Raw genomic sequence first — 18,215 nt, 5'->3', positions numbered from 1 at the left:
TTAGCATAAACATCAGTTGTTTTATCTAAACTATTAACTGTTATCCCCCTACTTCTGTGTTATTTGACTGTTTGTCTCTTCATAACTAACTCAAAACACTAAAGACTAAATCTCTTGATTTTTGCATTATTCAAGCACAGATTTGAATGCAGCGATTCAAAGAATTAATAAACATATGCAAATCACCATCATTTATAATTTATGTTGCGTGGGTGTTGAGATCCTGATCTAATAGTGCAGCTTACAGTGAATGCATTAATAAACACCTATAATAACCTAAGAAACTCACCACATCCTGAATAATCTACCACAACTCCTTCCGTAATAATTCTATTTTACAGAAAAGCCTAAATGCTTTCATACATGTGATTTGAATGAGGCTAGAAGCAATTCTCTGTGATCGTTACAAACTTAAGATTAATCTACAAGTAAAAAAAAAGAACTAATCCACAGGTCACGTATGTTCAACCATGGGTTGTGATCCGTACAAATCACGGATTAAGCATGATCCATTACACCGCTACCATTCACACATTCATTCCAAAATAGTGTTACAGTCTGACATCATTAACCAGAAATGACCTCTAAACGGCTGCGCTTGTATTTGTACACATAATAGGGGTCAGGCTTTTGTCGATAGTTTCATTTTTATTTAAAGCTTTAGCATTTATTCTTTTGTCCCAGAGACATCCAAAAGCGCTAACAGCAGCTAAATGTTTACACATTTGATGACATTAACATTTCTATGGATGAGTATTGTGTAAAAGTTTGATGAAAACATAAAGAGGAACACTTTCGCATTTCGTGATGTACATTTGTTTCTGTACTAGCACTCACTGGAGCACTCCTTTATGTGCACGAGCATCACAAAGCTGAATGCAGAGCTTGCAGGTAAACTCACAGCGGCATATCACAAGCTTTTTTCGATCTTTTTTTCCACAGCTGGCATTAATAATGAACATAGATACATTATCTGACTAACAACTAGCAGCTAAATGTGTCTGGAAAAGTAGTCAAAGGCTTTTATTTTCATAAACAGCGCAGATATGAATACGTCTGATTGGCTGGAGTAGACGTCTCACATCAGTGTGTTCTAAGCATGAATGCACTCTTTCCGGCAAATGTTCTCTCTTCTTCATTAAACAGAGCAGCATTCTGGCCAATTACCAGAAATGTTACAACTTCTCTTTCTGGAAAATTGGAACAAATTTACCGGTATTTTTTAAAAAGGGTTCAACGGCACAACGGCAACAGGATTAGACGTTGATATTTGGTTGATTTTAGGTTGCCTTTAGGTTGGACATTGTTCATTAACGTTGGCCTGACGTTGGGTTCCGACATCAACCCGATTTTCATTTACAAGCAAAATCCAACGTCCTTATGACATCCGATGTTGACATCCTTTGTCTGCAGGATAAGTTTCATGACTTTGTCGATGTCAATTTCAAAACAGTGGACTAATCAGAAGACTTCGGATGGGGTAAGCATTCCGTTTGTGTGCTTTTGTTTTTAGTAGCAAGTAAGTATGACAATTCGTTTAATTTGATGGCAAAATGGCAAAAGCAATTCGCTTTGACACAGACGCATTTTGTGTGTTAAACATTCAATGTTAAACATTCAAAGAGTCTTTTTTAGCTTGTAGCTATGCTGATGCTAGGGTGTACTGAGTGTTTGTGAGGTCAAATTCCAAGCTCTAAATTTTAAGAAGATATAGTGAATTTGCTGCAGAAAACGATTGTTTAATTTTTATTCTAACAGTGTAAAGGTTTCAATTGTACTTTTTATCACCTATATAGTTTACATGGATTAGTTTTTTTTTATTTTTATGTATTCTATGGACTTTCTTACTTCTTTTGCAGATGTTAGTTCCTGTTTATGTGGATATTCATTAGCTGCGTTCACGTAAACACAAGTTTTGACATGACGTGACCAAGGGTATTCAAGGGTATTTCAAAACAACAAATCAAAACAACGCATTCAAAATTAGTTGAAAAACTAAAATAAAAACTATGCCAAAACATACCACCTACAATTATAACTGAAGAATGTGCAGTGGTCACATAGCTCTTTGAAAATTCCCAGGTTACAAATTGTAATTACGAGTTTGTATAAAGATGTTAACACCTTTTAACTGGTCAAAATCTTGTAGTTACGATATGATGTTAATGCAGCTATGTCCTTTGTTTCAGTATAGCTGGTTGGTTCTTGTCGTGAATGAGAATAAATGTCAACAATGTACTTAAATAAGAAAAAAATCCCGGTAATCCTTTAAGATACACTTCTCGCTTTTAATAAACCATTAACTATGACTTTTGCCTCAATACACTTATAGTTAGCTGCTTATGAATAACTGTTAAGGTAGCAGTTGGGTTTAGGTGTTGAGTAGGATTTGTAAGTACTAATAAATACCCAACATGTAATAATAGGCATCCTAAAAAAAGCAATCAGTTAATAGTGTGAATTGCTACCTATATTGAAGTGCTACCTACAGTATATCAAAAGTCCTTTGACGTTTTAAAAATGTTTCTTGTACAATGTCAGAATGAACTCTTTTCACAGATGTTCATAAAATCACTTAAAAGCTGTACTATACATGCCAGGCCAGTTGTCTCAATGTTACTTTGTAAAGCAACACTATGCACCTGTGCACATGCGGTCCTGTAGTCCACCATCGTTGTTTTGATTGTTAGGCACATGTTGACTGATCAAATAAAATGCAAAATATCCATATTTTTTTATGTTTTCAACCTTTTTTAAAGGTTGGCGTATTCCGGACCCCAAAACATTGTGTAAATATATGGTCAAGATGCATTAAAAAATGTATTTTGAACAAAAAAATGCTGTTTTTTTATCCTGTCTCAAATATTCTTACACTCCTGCAACCAATGCTGAAATAGGTTGTTTTTTCTCCTTTTTGTATATTTCCAGACATATATGCTGCCGGTTGAGTCACGGTTGGGATGTAGAACTACTCAAGCATGGAGGGCAATGTTTTGAATCACACACTTCACCTTCAACCAGTGTAAATAGTATTTGGATTAGTATAGGACCAGACCTGAGAGAGTCTTCATCCAGCACATAAAAAGACACTGTGCGGAAGTAGGGAGGAAGATGGACAGTGTATTCTTCACCCCAAAACGGAGAAAGTGTCTTCCATATTGTTGCTGTCCTAAAAGACAAAAACAAAACCTATTATGCAAACAAACAAACAAACAAACTAACTAACAAACAAACAAACAAAAAAACCCTGCATGCAATATTGACAATCAAAAATATAACTAATATTTGGAAGTTTTTCCAGTGTTCTATTAAATGATTAACAATATGGTAATCTTCAGATATGTTTTGTAAACAAAGCACATCACATTTTCACTCATCAGACTCATAAGGCTTACTCCATGTTAATGATTAGCATAAAGCAAAGCCTGAGGAAATAAACGTCAAACTAGGATCCATACTTAACATTTATTTACCATCAGATTTGGCGTTCCAGTGGGGAAAAAGGTAACTTATTGACCTAAAAAATCATTGTGGCTTAGAGTACACTCACGTAGAATCCACAGTAGATATCAATAGTGTGACTGTTAAACCTTTCTGTTGGCTGAAAAATATGTTCTTTTTATAGGCGCTAGAGTCAGAAAAGCAATGATGAAGTAAACAACACATAAGACCCTAAGTTCAGTTTAAACTTTCAGTGTTCGCATTGCTTTTAGTCCCAGCTAACCTACCCCACGCACCATGCTAAAAGCCAGGGCTGGGGGAATTTAGATATTAATGATTATCACAATAAACATCATATATGTGTATATATACAGTTGAAGTCAGAATTATTAGCCCCCTTAAATTATTAGACCCCCTGCTTATTTTTTCCAAAACTTCTGTTTAATGGAGAGAAGATTTCTTCAACACATTTCTAAACATAACAATTTTAATAACTCATCTCTAATAACTAGGGATGTAACGGTATTGTAAATACCGTCATACCGCAATATTAATTTTTTTCGATATTACCGTAGTCGCATGACTCGGTAAAACTATAGGTTTTCTGAGAAAATTTGCTCAGGCGAATGAAGCGAACGGGAGGTAGCGAAAACTACAATTCCCATCAGCCCATGCTTGACCATCATCCCTTGCGGTCAACAGATCCAGTAATGCGGAAATGGAGTGTGCTGCTAGAAGCGGGGATGTAAAAGAGCTGGAAAACTCTAAAGCGGGTGTTGTCGCCGCGCGCGTACTGAATAGCGGTGTTGTCGCGCGAGTTCTTATCAGCTGTGTTGTCGCGCGCGTACTGAATAGCGGTGTTGTCAGCACACTGTTCAGATTGATGCAGACATGAGACCTCTATCTCACTCATGGTTTGTCCTCTCAAGTGGGGGAAAGACAATGCACAACGTTACCCACTGCTGTCAACCTGGGCCAAGTCATATCTCTCTTGTCCCAGAAACCTCAGTCCCAAATGAGAGGGTTTTTTTCTGTTGCAGGGGACATTGTAAATACCCAGAGATACCAGCTTTTACCAGATTATATTCATATGATAATTTTCCTTTAAACCCATCTCTATCTAAGTGAGTGAGTGATTAAATGTTGAATGTGATGAGTTTTCAACAATACTAAATTGAAACTTTATTTTTTTACATGGTTTAATATTTTTTTATTAAAATGGTAACACTTTACAATAAGGTTCATTAGTTAATGCATTTACAAACATGAACTAATCATGAACAACACATGTACATCATTTATTAATCATAATTGAACATTCACTAATGCATTATTAACATCCAAGTCCATGCTTGTTAACATTAGTTAATGGACCATGAGTTAACATGAACTAACAATGAACTGCTGTATTTTCATAACGTGAACTAACATGAACAAATACAGTAGTAAATGTATTGTTCATTGTTTGTTCATGTTAGTTAATGGATTAATTAACATTAACTAATGAACCTTATTGTAAAGTGTTACCATTAAAATTGAAGTTCCTGTTTCAAAGCTTACAGATAGATGACTAATTTGTATGTCATTGACACTTTTGGCACTTTTTTGGAGTATTTTCATAAGTTTTGTTTTTTCCTGTAAATGATTCAATAAATACCGTACCGTGACATTCATACCGAGGTATTACCGTACCGTGAAATTCTGATACCGTTACATCCCTACTAATAACTGATTTATTTTATCTTTGTCATGATGACAGTACATAATATTTTACTGGATATTTTTAAGACACTTCTATACAGCTTAAAGTGATATTTAAATGCTTAACTAGGTTAATTAGGTCACTAGGCAGGTTAGGGTAATTAGACAAGTTATTGTATAACGATGGTTTTTTCTGAGGACAGTCGGGGAAAAAAATATGCTTAAAGGGGCTAATAATTTTGTCCTTAAAAAAAAAAAAGGTGCTTCTACTAAATACTGAGCAAAGGGTCAGAATTCTTAAGACCATGTGATATTTCATTTTTATATATATATATATATATATATATATATATATATATATATATATATATATATATATATATATATATATATATATATATATATATAAATCTGCAAAAATGTCAACAATTCTGTTTTTCTGTCAATAATGATTGCTGTGTGAACATTAATGAGGAAAAAAAAATCTTAAACGATTTTAGCAAATGGTTGCAATTTAACAAAGAGTGCAAAATTTAATTCTAATCTCAATACTTTCCGTACTCAGCGAATATTATAACTTATAGACAGATATTAGCTTCTAAACAGACTTTATTTATAAGCCACACAGTTAATTATGTGTTTTATCATCAGACAAGTCTTCACTTTGAAAAATATTGGGTTCCACACAATTCCTTCTTGTTGCCCAACGCATATCGATTAAGTTAACTAAACTGTTTCTATTCTTTTTAAGCCGGGCATTCGCTGTGAAATTTTGGCTCTGATTTTGGGCCGAATTCACACTCTTGCGACTCTTCTTTTAAAGAGTAGTTTGTCGTGCTTTGTTCATGCAGTGTTCGTACAAGTGTGTATTAAAGATGTCGAGCAGGGGGGTTACTACATTTCACTGTGAGAAACACAAAATGTGGTGTAAGAGCGTGAGAACAGGTTAAAATGCATGAGATCCCTGTTAGTTTTTGTGCCCTCAACGCACCTGCACAGAAAACAGAAACAGACACACAGTATTCAATACTAAAAGCACTGGTGCAATATCAATGAATATACAGTATACCAGAATAAACGTAACAATTAAAACTGTATGATATTCTGTTCATATATTTGTGTCATACAGATCTGATTATATTTTTTTCATTCATTCATTCATTTTCTTGTTGGCTTAGTCCCTTTATTAATCCGGGGTCACCACAGCGGAATGAACCGCCAACTAATCCAGCACGTTTTTACTTCCAGCCGCAACCCATCACTGGGAAACATCCACACACACTCATTCACACACACACTCATAAACTATGGACAATTTAGATTACTCAATGCATCTGTACCGCATGTCTTTGGATTGTGGGGGAAACCGGAGCACCCGGAGGAAACCCACGCAAACGCAGGGAGAACATGCAAACTCCCCACAGAAACTCCAACTGAGCCGAGGCTCTAACCAGCGACCTTCTTGCTGTGAGGCGACAGCACTACCTACTGCACCACTACGTAGCCTAGATTTTTTTTTTTTCACATCCAAAAACAAAAACTATGGTTAAGTTGATTATTGACTGTGTTGTTTTTTTTGACTGTGTGTGTTTCTGTAAATAACTTCCTTCAATTCAAACATGACCATAAGCACAATAAAGTTTTTAAACATTTTTCTCAAATAGAGATTCCGAACGTGCAGAGAACATTCAATAATAGTTTCCATAAGCTAACTGAAACATTAACAAAATGTTCTTGGAGCATATTTGTGTTTGCTGGGGTGGCAGTGGCAGTGTTTTCATGCATATAATATGTTTTTTTATTTCTCCACCTCCTACTCTAAACTCCATGTGGAGCAGCAGGAATCAATATGCCCACACTGTACTGCCGGTCACAGCACATATATATATATATTTCGTGTGTGTGTGTGTGTGTGTTTGTGTTTTGAACCTCCACCATCAAACTGCTCAAATCAAACGAGAGGTTTGTTTAGTATGACCTTTTATACAGCTGCCAAGTGAGTAGGTACACAAGCAGTGCAGCCACACAGCGGTCTATGGCACAGGAGGGATTTCAATTATGTGGCACAAATTAAATTAGTTCTGCTTCACTGAAAATTTCATTTCTAACCTGTTTGGGTTAGGAAAATAGACTTATTACAGGCTGTATTGAAGCCCAGAGCCAATATTAGATCACCAAACACTGCGTCTCAAATTGAAATGTCAGAAAATAAAAATAAGAAGCATACCTACCGAATTATTGCTTCATTATCAATCTTCACGATGCAGTATGGATCACTGCTTCCAGTTCTGCAAGTGAAATCAACAATAACGTTAGAGAATGCAAATAAACTCTGAATAGTTACAATCTCATGATCACACATGATTGGTTTGTGCAATCAAGAATGTTCACAACATGCTAATTAGGATACTTTTGCTCTGTTAGATCAGCAACAACCGACAACAGGAAGGTAATACATTACATTTATGGTTCTATAGATTGGAATATGAATTTCTATGGATATGTGTGCGTGCGTGTATTATTATAACCACAAAGGATGTTATAATTTCATTCATACAATAAAAAAAACAAAGTTTTATTTCTTTCTTTTTATTTATTTAACCATGAGAATCTAACCATAGTATAGTAATTTATAGGGTAACCACAATTGGTTAAAATGTTTTTATCTCTTTTGATAATAAATTAGGGTTATTCCACCAAATATTGATGCAACTTTTCTTAAACATTATGGGCCCTATCATACACCCAGCGCAATGTGGCGCAAGGCGCGGCGCAATACTTGTTTGGTAGTTTCAGCTTGGCGCAAGAGTCGTTTTGAGGCGTTGCGCTACGCTGTTTAAATAGCAAATGCATTAGCGCTCATATGTGCGCCCATAGGCGTTCTGCTCTAAAAGGCAAGGCATTCTGAGGCGGACCGCTGGCGCGTTGCTATTTTAAGAAACTGAAATAGATTTTTCATTAGACCAAAACTAACCCGGTCTAAACTCCGGCGCAGAGTTGCGCCTCGCTTACACACTGCTTAATACGCACAAGAGAGCAATAGGCAAATATCTTTACATATGAAAAAATGTAAATATTAAGGAAAAATATAGGATATAAAAAGAATAGATATAGGATATAAATATAAAGGATTAAAATATTACAAAACATATTATTTTCTAGCCTACATAAATATGAAAAATCACTGCTTTTATGTCTTCTTCATCTCGGGAGGCTTTTTCAGTTCATTCATAACAATTTGCTTTTGTATAATGTTATTATTATTAGCAGTATTATTTATTAGATCCATATTTATATTTGTTTTATAAAAAACAAGCTTAGATTTGCCCACCTGTCAGGTTTTAGACCATATGGGGCACAGCATGTGTTTTAGGATATAACTCAGGTTTTTGAACACACTTCGTTATTATTGTTCATTTATTCGTTTGCTGGAAATTAGAACTGAATTTAGAAAAAGTTTTGAAACGAATATTTGCGCTTAACAAACGCATTTAATTATTTGCAGACTAATTGATGTCTGAAAGAGCGAAAGTAGATCTATTATCTCTCATTCTCATGCAGTAGATGCTCCGTTTAACAGTTTTCTGTTAAAAAACTGTTAACTGTTTGCTAGTTAAATGCTCAGTTTTTCCACATACACTTACTTTACGTCCTGTAAATAGCGAATGTGCTCTTGGCGCGATGCAGCTGACTCTTAAAGGGAATGGGAGATGAGACTCTAATTGGTTTATTCTCAAAACACACCTATAACTCATTAAGAAAATAAACTCCACCCTTTTAGACCATGCGCCACGGCGCAAAACGGATTTTCCCGTCCGTAAATTAGCAAAAATGCGCTCTGACACGCCCTGAAAGCGTTTGCGCTCTGCATTTTGGACCGTCAAAATAGAGCCCTACGATTGTGTTGTCTAAAAATTTTTTTTTATTACTTTATGTTCTAAATGAAATTTATTTTTCATTTGGACAAATGCCAGAATAATAATAGTTTGCAGAATAAAACAGAAATGACATTTTAATAAATAAATAAATAAATAAATAATAATAATAATAATAATAATAATAATAATAATAATAATAATAATAATAATAATAATAATAATAATAATAATAATGGTTACGATTATCATGCCAATGATTCGGTTCAATTTGATATCTCAGTGCATATTTTACTTAGCAACAAAATAATTCTTGTATTAAAATGTATACATATATTTATATTTATATATTACATGTAATACACTTTTGTTCTTTAATACAAGCAGTCAAATATGTTCTGTACCTTGACCTGCTCAAAGAAAACACTCTATTTGAATGTATCAAACAAAACTTAAGTACATGCACAGAACAACATGAGCATTTATAGCAAATAAACAAATGTAAAATGTATCCTGCTTGCTTTTTGAGCATTGTTGAGCGAGTTCTTAAACGCCTATGATTGGTCACGCACTCAACAGAAAAGGTTTCTGCTGTGGTGGTCATGGAGGAGTGGAGAGCATGAGACTGATTCCTGTGACACTCCAGGGACAGACGAGTCTTCGCTGAGGTCCAGCTTTCCAGCCTCCGGCACCTAGACTGCAGCTTTGCACGTTTAGCCAGAGGAGAAATGGTTGTGCCCAACTGAGCCTGGTTTCTCTCGAGATTTTTTAAATCTTCACTTTTGCCAATTGGTGAAGTTTTTTCCTCGCCGCTGTCGCCACAAGTTTGCATGGTTCCGGATCTGTAAAGCTGCGCATCGATGGATTTGCTCTTCAGTGTTTGGACTCTCAATAGCGATTATTAAACCACACTGAACTGAGCTAAACTGAACTGAACTTAAACACTGAAATTTACTATGATCTTCTATGTGAAGCTGCTTTGACACAATCTACATGGTAAAAGCGCTATACAAATAAAGGTGAATTGAATTGAATGTTTTACAGAGCAGATGCCCATCTAGCTGCAACCCAGTACAGGGAAACACCCATATACACTCATTCTTACACACATTCATACACTATGGCCAATTTAGTTTATTCAATTGACCAATACTGTTCGTGTTTAGACTGTGGTAGAAACCCAGAGGAAACTCACGCAAACATGGGGAGAACATGCAAACTCCACACAAAAATGCCAACTGGTCCAGCCTGGACTTGAACCAGTGACCTTCTTGCTGTGATGCAACAGAGCTAACCACTGAGCCACTGTGCCACCTAAAAAGTATAAACAATTAATCAAAAAAAAAAAAAAAAAACCTGTACAGATTTTTTTCTCTCTTCTCAGAAACACATTTGAATGTATAAAAAATAAACTTGATTCTGATGCTTGAAAATCCCTTTTGATGTTTGACACTTAACCCATCATCCTAATTATCCCAAACTACACTCATATTGTTGCCAACTTCATCCAATTAAACAAATTCATTAGGGGTAAATGTGAAATCCTCATCTCATAAACCACACGCTTCAGCGTTCATTAAAGCAATATAATCACGCCTTCCCCTTAATACCTCTATTTGTGCTTGCGTTCGCCATACATTAAGCATTTCCAATCATTTTCATTTCCACAAGCCAGCGTGCGATAAGAAAGCACTCGCAGGTGCTCTCAGATGAGCCACGAATTGACAGAAAGCAAGTGTAGAGACGTCTAACGTCACCGTGAGGATATTGAAATTCCTCTGTGGAGGTAATAACTGCCCTTGGCAACTTTGCTACGCTGTATGAGTGTTTGCGTGCGTGTGGTGTGTATGTGTGAGGAGAATGAGTGCATCATGCGGTGATTCATCTTCGCCTGTTGTTATCAGTGTAATAGGGAAACCTGTGGCTGTCAGAATCAGGTGCTACATCAAACAGCAGCGCGGCTTGGCAGTTGAACCACATACTATCATCCTCATGCCACCTGCACGCCGAGGATAGAGATGATCACAAAAGAGTGTCTCCTCTGTCATTCTCACTTCTTCTCTTATCTTTGGTGGCCATAATGTGTTGTTTGGGGACTGAGAGAGACACTAGAGTCCGTTTACGATCCTTTTTTTTTAATGTCCCACATGTGACAATGAGAATTAAATAATGGGTTGCATGTCTTGTAGGGCTGCACAGTATAATGCTTTAGCATCGATAATGCAATGCGCGAAGCTGGAATAGCCATATTACATGATGCAATGTAGAGTTGGGATTATAGTTGACAAGAAGCTACATTTCAGAATAGGGCTGCACAAATACTATAAAAAATGCAGGGCTCCACAATTCATTCATGTCGTCCCAACACAAATCCGTTAAGTTAAAGGGGTGGTCCACTATGATATCATATTTTAAACTTTAATTGATGTGTAATGAAGCTGTGTGAAAATAAACAGCATCTCTGAATGTAAAATGCTCAAAGTTCAATGCAAAGGGAGACCTTGGTTTTTACAGAGCTAGCTTAGCAAAGCCTACAATGAACGAATTTTGGGGACTACAAAAAAATACTTCCGGGTCTTGTGAGATCACAAACGTACTTTTGAAGCGCACGCACACTGCGCAGCTAAGGGCCGTGGCCAGAGGCGCAGTAACGTTACAGCAGAGGGAGAGCTAAGATTCTATCCAAATGCTGCAATTTCCACAGAGCTTCTTCTGTTTCTGTATTTGGTGACATCTTATTTTAAAAGTTCGAGTTGTTACACTTTTACCAATACTGCTTTATCAGCACTGCATTTATGCATTCATTTTAAAGGCACAGAATGTTAGTATTATTTTTTTCTGTATTTTTTTACAATCTTTTATTCTGTTTTGGGTGGGTTTATAATACATTACTAAAAAATAAACGTATAAATGGTTCTAAGTTTTAAGTTGCCTTTTTAAAAACTTTATTTATATGGATTTTTATAGATTAACTTAAAATTTAATTAAAATAAAATAAAATAAATCAAAAAAAATATAAAAAAAATAAATTAAATTAAATTAAATAAAATAATAATAATAATAATAATAATAATATAACAAACATCCTCAACATTTATTTCCTTTTTCCGGCCTTAACAGAAGAGACTCATACCTAAAGGTTATAAAACATCAAGTATGTATATGTAAGCTATAGGGTGCATACACAACACACAAAAAGTAAGACAAAAATATAGACAGCTTAAACCATTTAAAAGGTGCCGAATACCAATATTACAAGCAGATCCATCCAAGTTGTGGCCGGTGTGAAAGGCATAGTTACTAACAGATAATAAACAAGAAAAATAAAATTAAAAACAAAGAATTTTTTATGAGTTTTATGAGAAAAGGTTATGAGATACAATATTTATATATGCCCTAAGAACTGTAAATAATCCAGAAAGATGTCAGAAATGAAGACCATATTTCCAAATGTACTTCTCAAATCTCAGCGTAAATGTGACCTCAGCTTATAATACCTCAACTCATTGACTCATCTATATGCTTTGGTGCTCAATAGAGTAGCTTTGGGTTTTCAGAAACGAATTAAACATCTTGTCAGCTATCGTGGTAAAAGCAATTACCAAAGATAGTTCCAAAGATAGCAAATAGGGGTTCAGGTTTAATAGGGAAATCATTCATATCACTAAAAGATTAAAATAATAAGCTGCCTTTTAATATTTGATCATAGATAAACTGTTGGGAATAATGACACTTCATTACGTTTTTTTAACACATAAATAATTGTATACCCCCATACTGAAATTACTTACAAAGCATCATAAGTTTTAGGAAAAAGGTGGACAGATGTCCTAGAAATTCAAAGTCGACGTGAAAATCCACCCCATTATCTGGGTTTGCTACATACTGAAATTCATTTTTCACTTTGTTCTGTTCAATCAACATGACATAACTGGATGTTCTGGTAAAAAGGTGCTTTGGATAAAAGCATCTGCTAAGCGAATATATGTAAATGTGGCATAAATGTAAAAACTGCAGGTTTCTTTCTGGCGATGCAAGACTTCTCCAGTCATTTTATCCATTTAAACCTCACCTCTCTACAATTAACTGCAAACGCATTCAAAAGCACTCATGACTGCACTTCTAAACATTGAAAATGGTTACTAAAATAGTGTACTACTGTAATTTTTACATTGCTATGGCAAAAACAACTTGAATTAAACATGAAAGGTTTGAAATTGCTAACGCAATAACAATGTTACAATATATTTGTATGTATTTCATAATAGGAAGAGCCAGTTTCAGCATGGCTAAACGTATTGCTGGTTGATACTTTTGGACTTTCCAATAAAAAATACTGAATCGAGCTTCAAACAATTGAAAGGGATTTTTTTGAGCATAAAAAGTGTAATATGGTTGTAATTTTTACATTTTTTATTTACTTGTACATTAGAATGCGTCAAGTCGTACTATTACACATTTATAGCATGATTTAGAGAACACAACAAGCATATATATATATATATATATATATATATATATATATATATATATATATATATATATATATATATACTAAAAATATCTTATCAGGCATATCTAGCTGCTCCGGTTTACCCCACAGTCTCTATACGCGCTCTATAGGTAATTTGAATAAACTAAATTGTGTGTGTAGTGTATGTGTGAATGAGTCTCTATGGGTGTTTCCCAGTACTGGGTTGCAGCTGGAAGGGCATTGGTTGTCTAAAACGTATGCTGGATAAGTTGGCGGTTCATTCCACTGTGGCGACCCCTGATGAATAAAAGGACTGAGCCGAAGGGAAATGAATGAATGGATGAATGTTGGAGGCCACTGACATCCACAGTAGAAAAAGAAATAATAATGAGGTCAATGGCAACCAGTTTCAAGCATTCTTCAGAACATCTTTTGTGTTTAGAAACTAAAATTTAGAACAAGTAGAAGTAGAAGAGTAAATAATGAGATAATTTTGGTGTAAATTATATGCAAAAAAAAGGACAATAACACTGCAATAGGGCGTCACGGTGGTGCAGTGGGTAGCAGCCTCACAGCAAGGTCGCTGGTTCACGCCCTGGCTAGGACAGTTGGCATTTCTGTGTGGAGTTTGCATGTTCTCCCTGTGTTCGCGTGGGTTTCCTTTGGGTGCTCCAGTTCCTCCCACATGTGGTATAGGTGAATTGGGTAAGCTAAATTGTCTGTGGTGTGAATGGAGTGTGAATGAGAGTATATGGATGTTTCCCAGAGATGGGTTGCAGCTGGAAGGGCATCCGCTGCGTAAAACACTTGCTGGATAAGTTGGCAGTTCATTCCACCGTGGAACACTGCAATAACGAGTGTACAACTGATGTACATTTACTGTAGTAGATAGAGAATACCATAATGCATCATGAGAGATAATGTATTTGTATCGTTTTTATAAGGGTGTACATTTTAAAGCACATCAATAATCCTTTCTGATTTAATAAGTAGTGTTCTGATCTGATCTGGGCTGTTTATAGAAACACTTGTAGATGTTTTACAGTCAAACACATCATTCAAGCGCAGTACAAAAACATATTGTCTATGTAAACAAAACATGTTCAACCTTTTCTTCACCTGCCAAAAAATATTAACTAGGCATTTTTAAAAACATATGTTATCTTTAATATTACGAAGTTTGTCTTAATTGCACACTATTTTTACTTTTTGAAATTTACAGCTAAATTTGACATCGTATCAAAATAAAAACTAATAAAAAAAGCTAAAAAATACTATAACCTTGTGTTAAGCACAGTACTGCTAGGGCACTTTAAATGGGATTTATAGAATACTAACATGGCAATATAAATGCAAGCTTAAAGGGCACCTAAAATACACATAGTTTTTTTGACAAGAAACAAATAAAAGTTAGTCTCTGATGTCCCTAAAGTGTGTATGTGAAGTTTTAGCTCAAAACAATCCACGGATAATGTTTGATAACTCTTTGGCTAAGTTCACACTGCAGGCAAATGTGGCCCAAATCTGATTTATGTTTTGCCCACATGTGATTGAGATCTGTTTTTGTCATTAGGCATGGGCCGGTATAAGATTCTGATGGTATAATAACCTTGGATAAAAATATCACAGTTTTACGATATCACGTTATTGTGCTAACTGCTTTAAAATATATTCTTTTTAAATGTCTGAAAACAAAAGCTTTTTTCCCCTTTGAACACAATATATTTTATTTAAGTAACATTTTAAATATTTTGGAGCAGTAAACATGTCAGGCTAAATAATTCAAATTAATCTTTAATGTCTGCTGTCTTTGTTGGTTTCAAAAACACTGATTTCCTTAATATTTAAAACGGCATCTTTGGATATTCTTTCTGCTGAAGACACTGTTGTCCTAAAAATAAACAAAAAATGTAAATAAAAAATCTTACACATACCTTAGGGACGGTATAGCAGAAAATTTTGACAGTTTTAAAACGTTGATTTTTCCAAACCGAGCTATACCTTGAAAACGGTTATTGTCCCATGATTGTCATGACAGCGTGAACAGCTCAAACCGCATGGAATCTGATCTTTTCAATTCTGATTTGTGCCACTTTCATTTGTGGTATTAAATCAGACATAGATCTGATGTTTAGCAATCCGAGCACAGTGTGAACGGTCATGCTGGAATTCATGTGACTTTTACATCGTTTTTGACACGCGTCATTATTCTGTACTGGTTCGTGCTGCAAACATCCTCCATATTTCAGCGGCATAGCAGATTTGCAGACAGGGCAAATAATTAAAGGTTGATTATTTTGAATATTGTTTGAATGATAATAGGCACTTGTTAACCAAACATTAACTGTTAGCCTGTATACCCCCCTTCTCAACCCTCTAAAAAAGATTGCTTAGATTAGATTTAAAATACCGCTATTATAAAATTGCATATATAAAAAGAATAAAATACATAGGCCTACTTGAAATAGATATACAGGTGAAGTCAGAATTATTAGCCCCCTGAATTATTAGCCACCCTGTTTATTTTTCCCCAATCTCTAAACAGAATAGTTTTAATAACTCATTTCTAATAACTGGTTTATTTTATCTTTGCCATGATGACAGTAAATAATATTTTACTACATATTTTTTAAGACACTTCTATACAGCTTAAAGTGACATTTAAAGGCTTAACTAGATTTATTAGGTTAACTAGGCAGGTTAGGGTGATTAGGCAAGTTAATGTATATTTGTCTATAAAATTATGTTTAAAAAAATTAAAAATAGCTTTCATTCTAGCCGAAATAAAACAAATAAGACTTTCTCTAGTAGTAAAAATATTATCAGGCATACTGTAAAAATTTCCTTGCCCTGGTAAACATCCTTTGGAAAATATTTAAAAAGAAAAAAAAAATTAGAGGGGGCTAATAATATAACTGTAATTATCTTATAATACAAATAATAAAACAAATAATAAAACCAAACATGAAAGTTAACCTGCATTGAGTTTTGACTGTATACAGCGTATGTTATTCATAACAAATTAAAATTAATTAACAGTAGGCTAGATTATCAGACTCTGCAAACAACATAATTTTCAACATTGATGAACCAGGCATGAGCTTTGCCTTCACAGTTCAATCTGCGGCTGCTCATTAACCCTTGATGAGTTCACTACATCCATGCTCAAAGAGTCACCCACCGGGGTTACCATAAATAATAAATTATCAGGGTTTTTGATCACAAATAAAACTTATTTTAGGCACTAAAATGCACATTAGAACCAGCAAAACAACCATTTACAGTTGTAAACAGCGGTTGTCTGCAGAGTATATACAGAAATCAAAGAGTGAAACTCAATACCTTTTAAGACCTTTTTAAGACTCTTACCATTTATTTTTTTTACTTTTAAGATCTTATAACCACTTTTCAACCGGAAACACTGGCGGATTTTAACTTACAGTATATTTACTAAATATAAATGTAAGAAATTAATCCAAAACTAAAACATATACTGATTAAAAATGGAGTAAACCTAATTCAGCAGGTTGGCGCCTATAGAACTGCAGAAATAATGGTGTTGCTTTGGTTATTGGGGTAAACAAAGCAGAATGATGTCAGTAGGATTTTGGTTGATTTTAAAAACTACACATCATCCTGATATTCGCAGAATTCAGGCAAACTTTAGCATACAACCAAGCATTGCATAATCAAAAATTATATAAAATTTAATACTTTGCAAAATAGCATTTAAGACTTTTAATACGTTTTAAGGGCCTTAAATTTCTCTACACTGATTTATCAACTTTTAATACGTTTTAAGGGCCTTAAATTTCTCTTGTGATAGCCTTTGAAACTGTCTCTTTTAGGCTTTGATCCTAATTATGCCATTTTGGTGATTGTCGCCTTAAATTCATATAAAACTTTGCTCTTTACAAAAGAGGGCGGAGCTACAAACGCCTACGTGCCAGCATAGTGGCAGATTCAAAATCAAGACTACCGTACTATGCTAATGAAGGAGATATCATCACTAGTGGATAGGGATGTAACGATTCACTGTGAGCCGGTTGAAAATTAATTCAAATATGTGACGATTCAATTAAATTAGAATTGTTGAAGGAATCGCGATACATGTTTTGAACAGAGGGGGCGATTTGTTTACAGGCGCGAACTCGCTTTACCTGCATATCAGTGTTGAGCAAGAGGTGGGGCGGCAAACTACACTGACAGTGGTGAAGTGCTACAGCTAAAACACTACCTGTGTGCAAATATTGCGAAAAGACTTTTACTTACACTACCAGAACTCATCCAACTTATCCAGCATATGTTTTAAGCAGCGGATGCCCTTCCAGCTGCAACCCATCACTGGGAAACATCTATACACCCTCATTCACATATTATACATGCACTACAGACAATTTAAGGCTGATTTATACTTCAGCTTCAAACGCATGCGTATGATACGGCACAGCCTACGCATGGACACATAGCCCTCACTGTGGCCATCAGCGACGATTAGCCTACCCAATTCACCCATACCACATGTTTTTGGACTTGTGGGGATAATCAGAGCACCCAGAGGAAATCCACACGAACACGGGGAAAACATGCAAAGTCCACACAGAAATGCCAACTGACCCAGCGGAGACTCGAACCAGCAACCTTCTTGCTGTGACGCGATCGTGTTACCCACTGCGCCACCATGCTGCCCCTGTCCTACTACAGTATATAATTAGTAATTTTAT

General features: G+C 35.2%; 2 protein-coding genes across 7 annotated transcripts in view; one reads left to right on the top strand and one right to left on the bottom strand.

The window, feature by feature from the left end:
* The window catches only part of mcama (melanoma cell adhesion molecule a), a 638,953-nt gene that overhangs the window by 179,767 nt on the left and 440,971 nt on the right, over positions 1-18,215 (top strand). The window lies entirely within an intron of this gene.
* rasa4 (RAS p21 protein activator 4) overlaps positions 1-18,215 on the bottom strand; it is a 100,194-nt gene that overhangs the window by 77,267 nt on the left and 4,712 nt on the right. For all 3 annotated transcript variants that reach the window (XR_015490440.1, XM_087252599.1, NM_001099451.2), the window contains 2 exon segments: positions 7,374-7,430; positions 3,056-3,169 (listed from right to left, as the gene is read on the bottom strand). Coding sequence is in view for 2 of the 3 variants with exons in the window: in XM_087252599.1 (XP_087108725.1) it covers positions 3,056-3,169; positions 7,374-7,430 (171 nt within the window). In the remaining variant the exon portion in view is untranslated.

Source organism: Danio rerio, chromosome 5 (assembly GCF_052040795.2).
Source record: "Danio rerio strain M-AB ecotype USA chromosome 5, GRCz13ab, whole genome shotgun sequence".
Lineage (NCBI taxonomy): Eukaryota > Metazoa > Chordata > Actinopteri > Cypriniformes > Danionidae > Danio > Danio rerio.
This window is presented reverse-complemented; position numbering and strand designations above follow the sequence as displayed.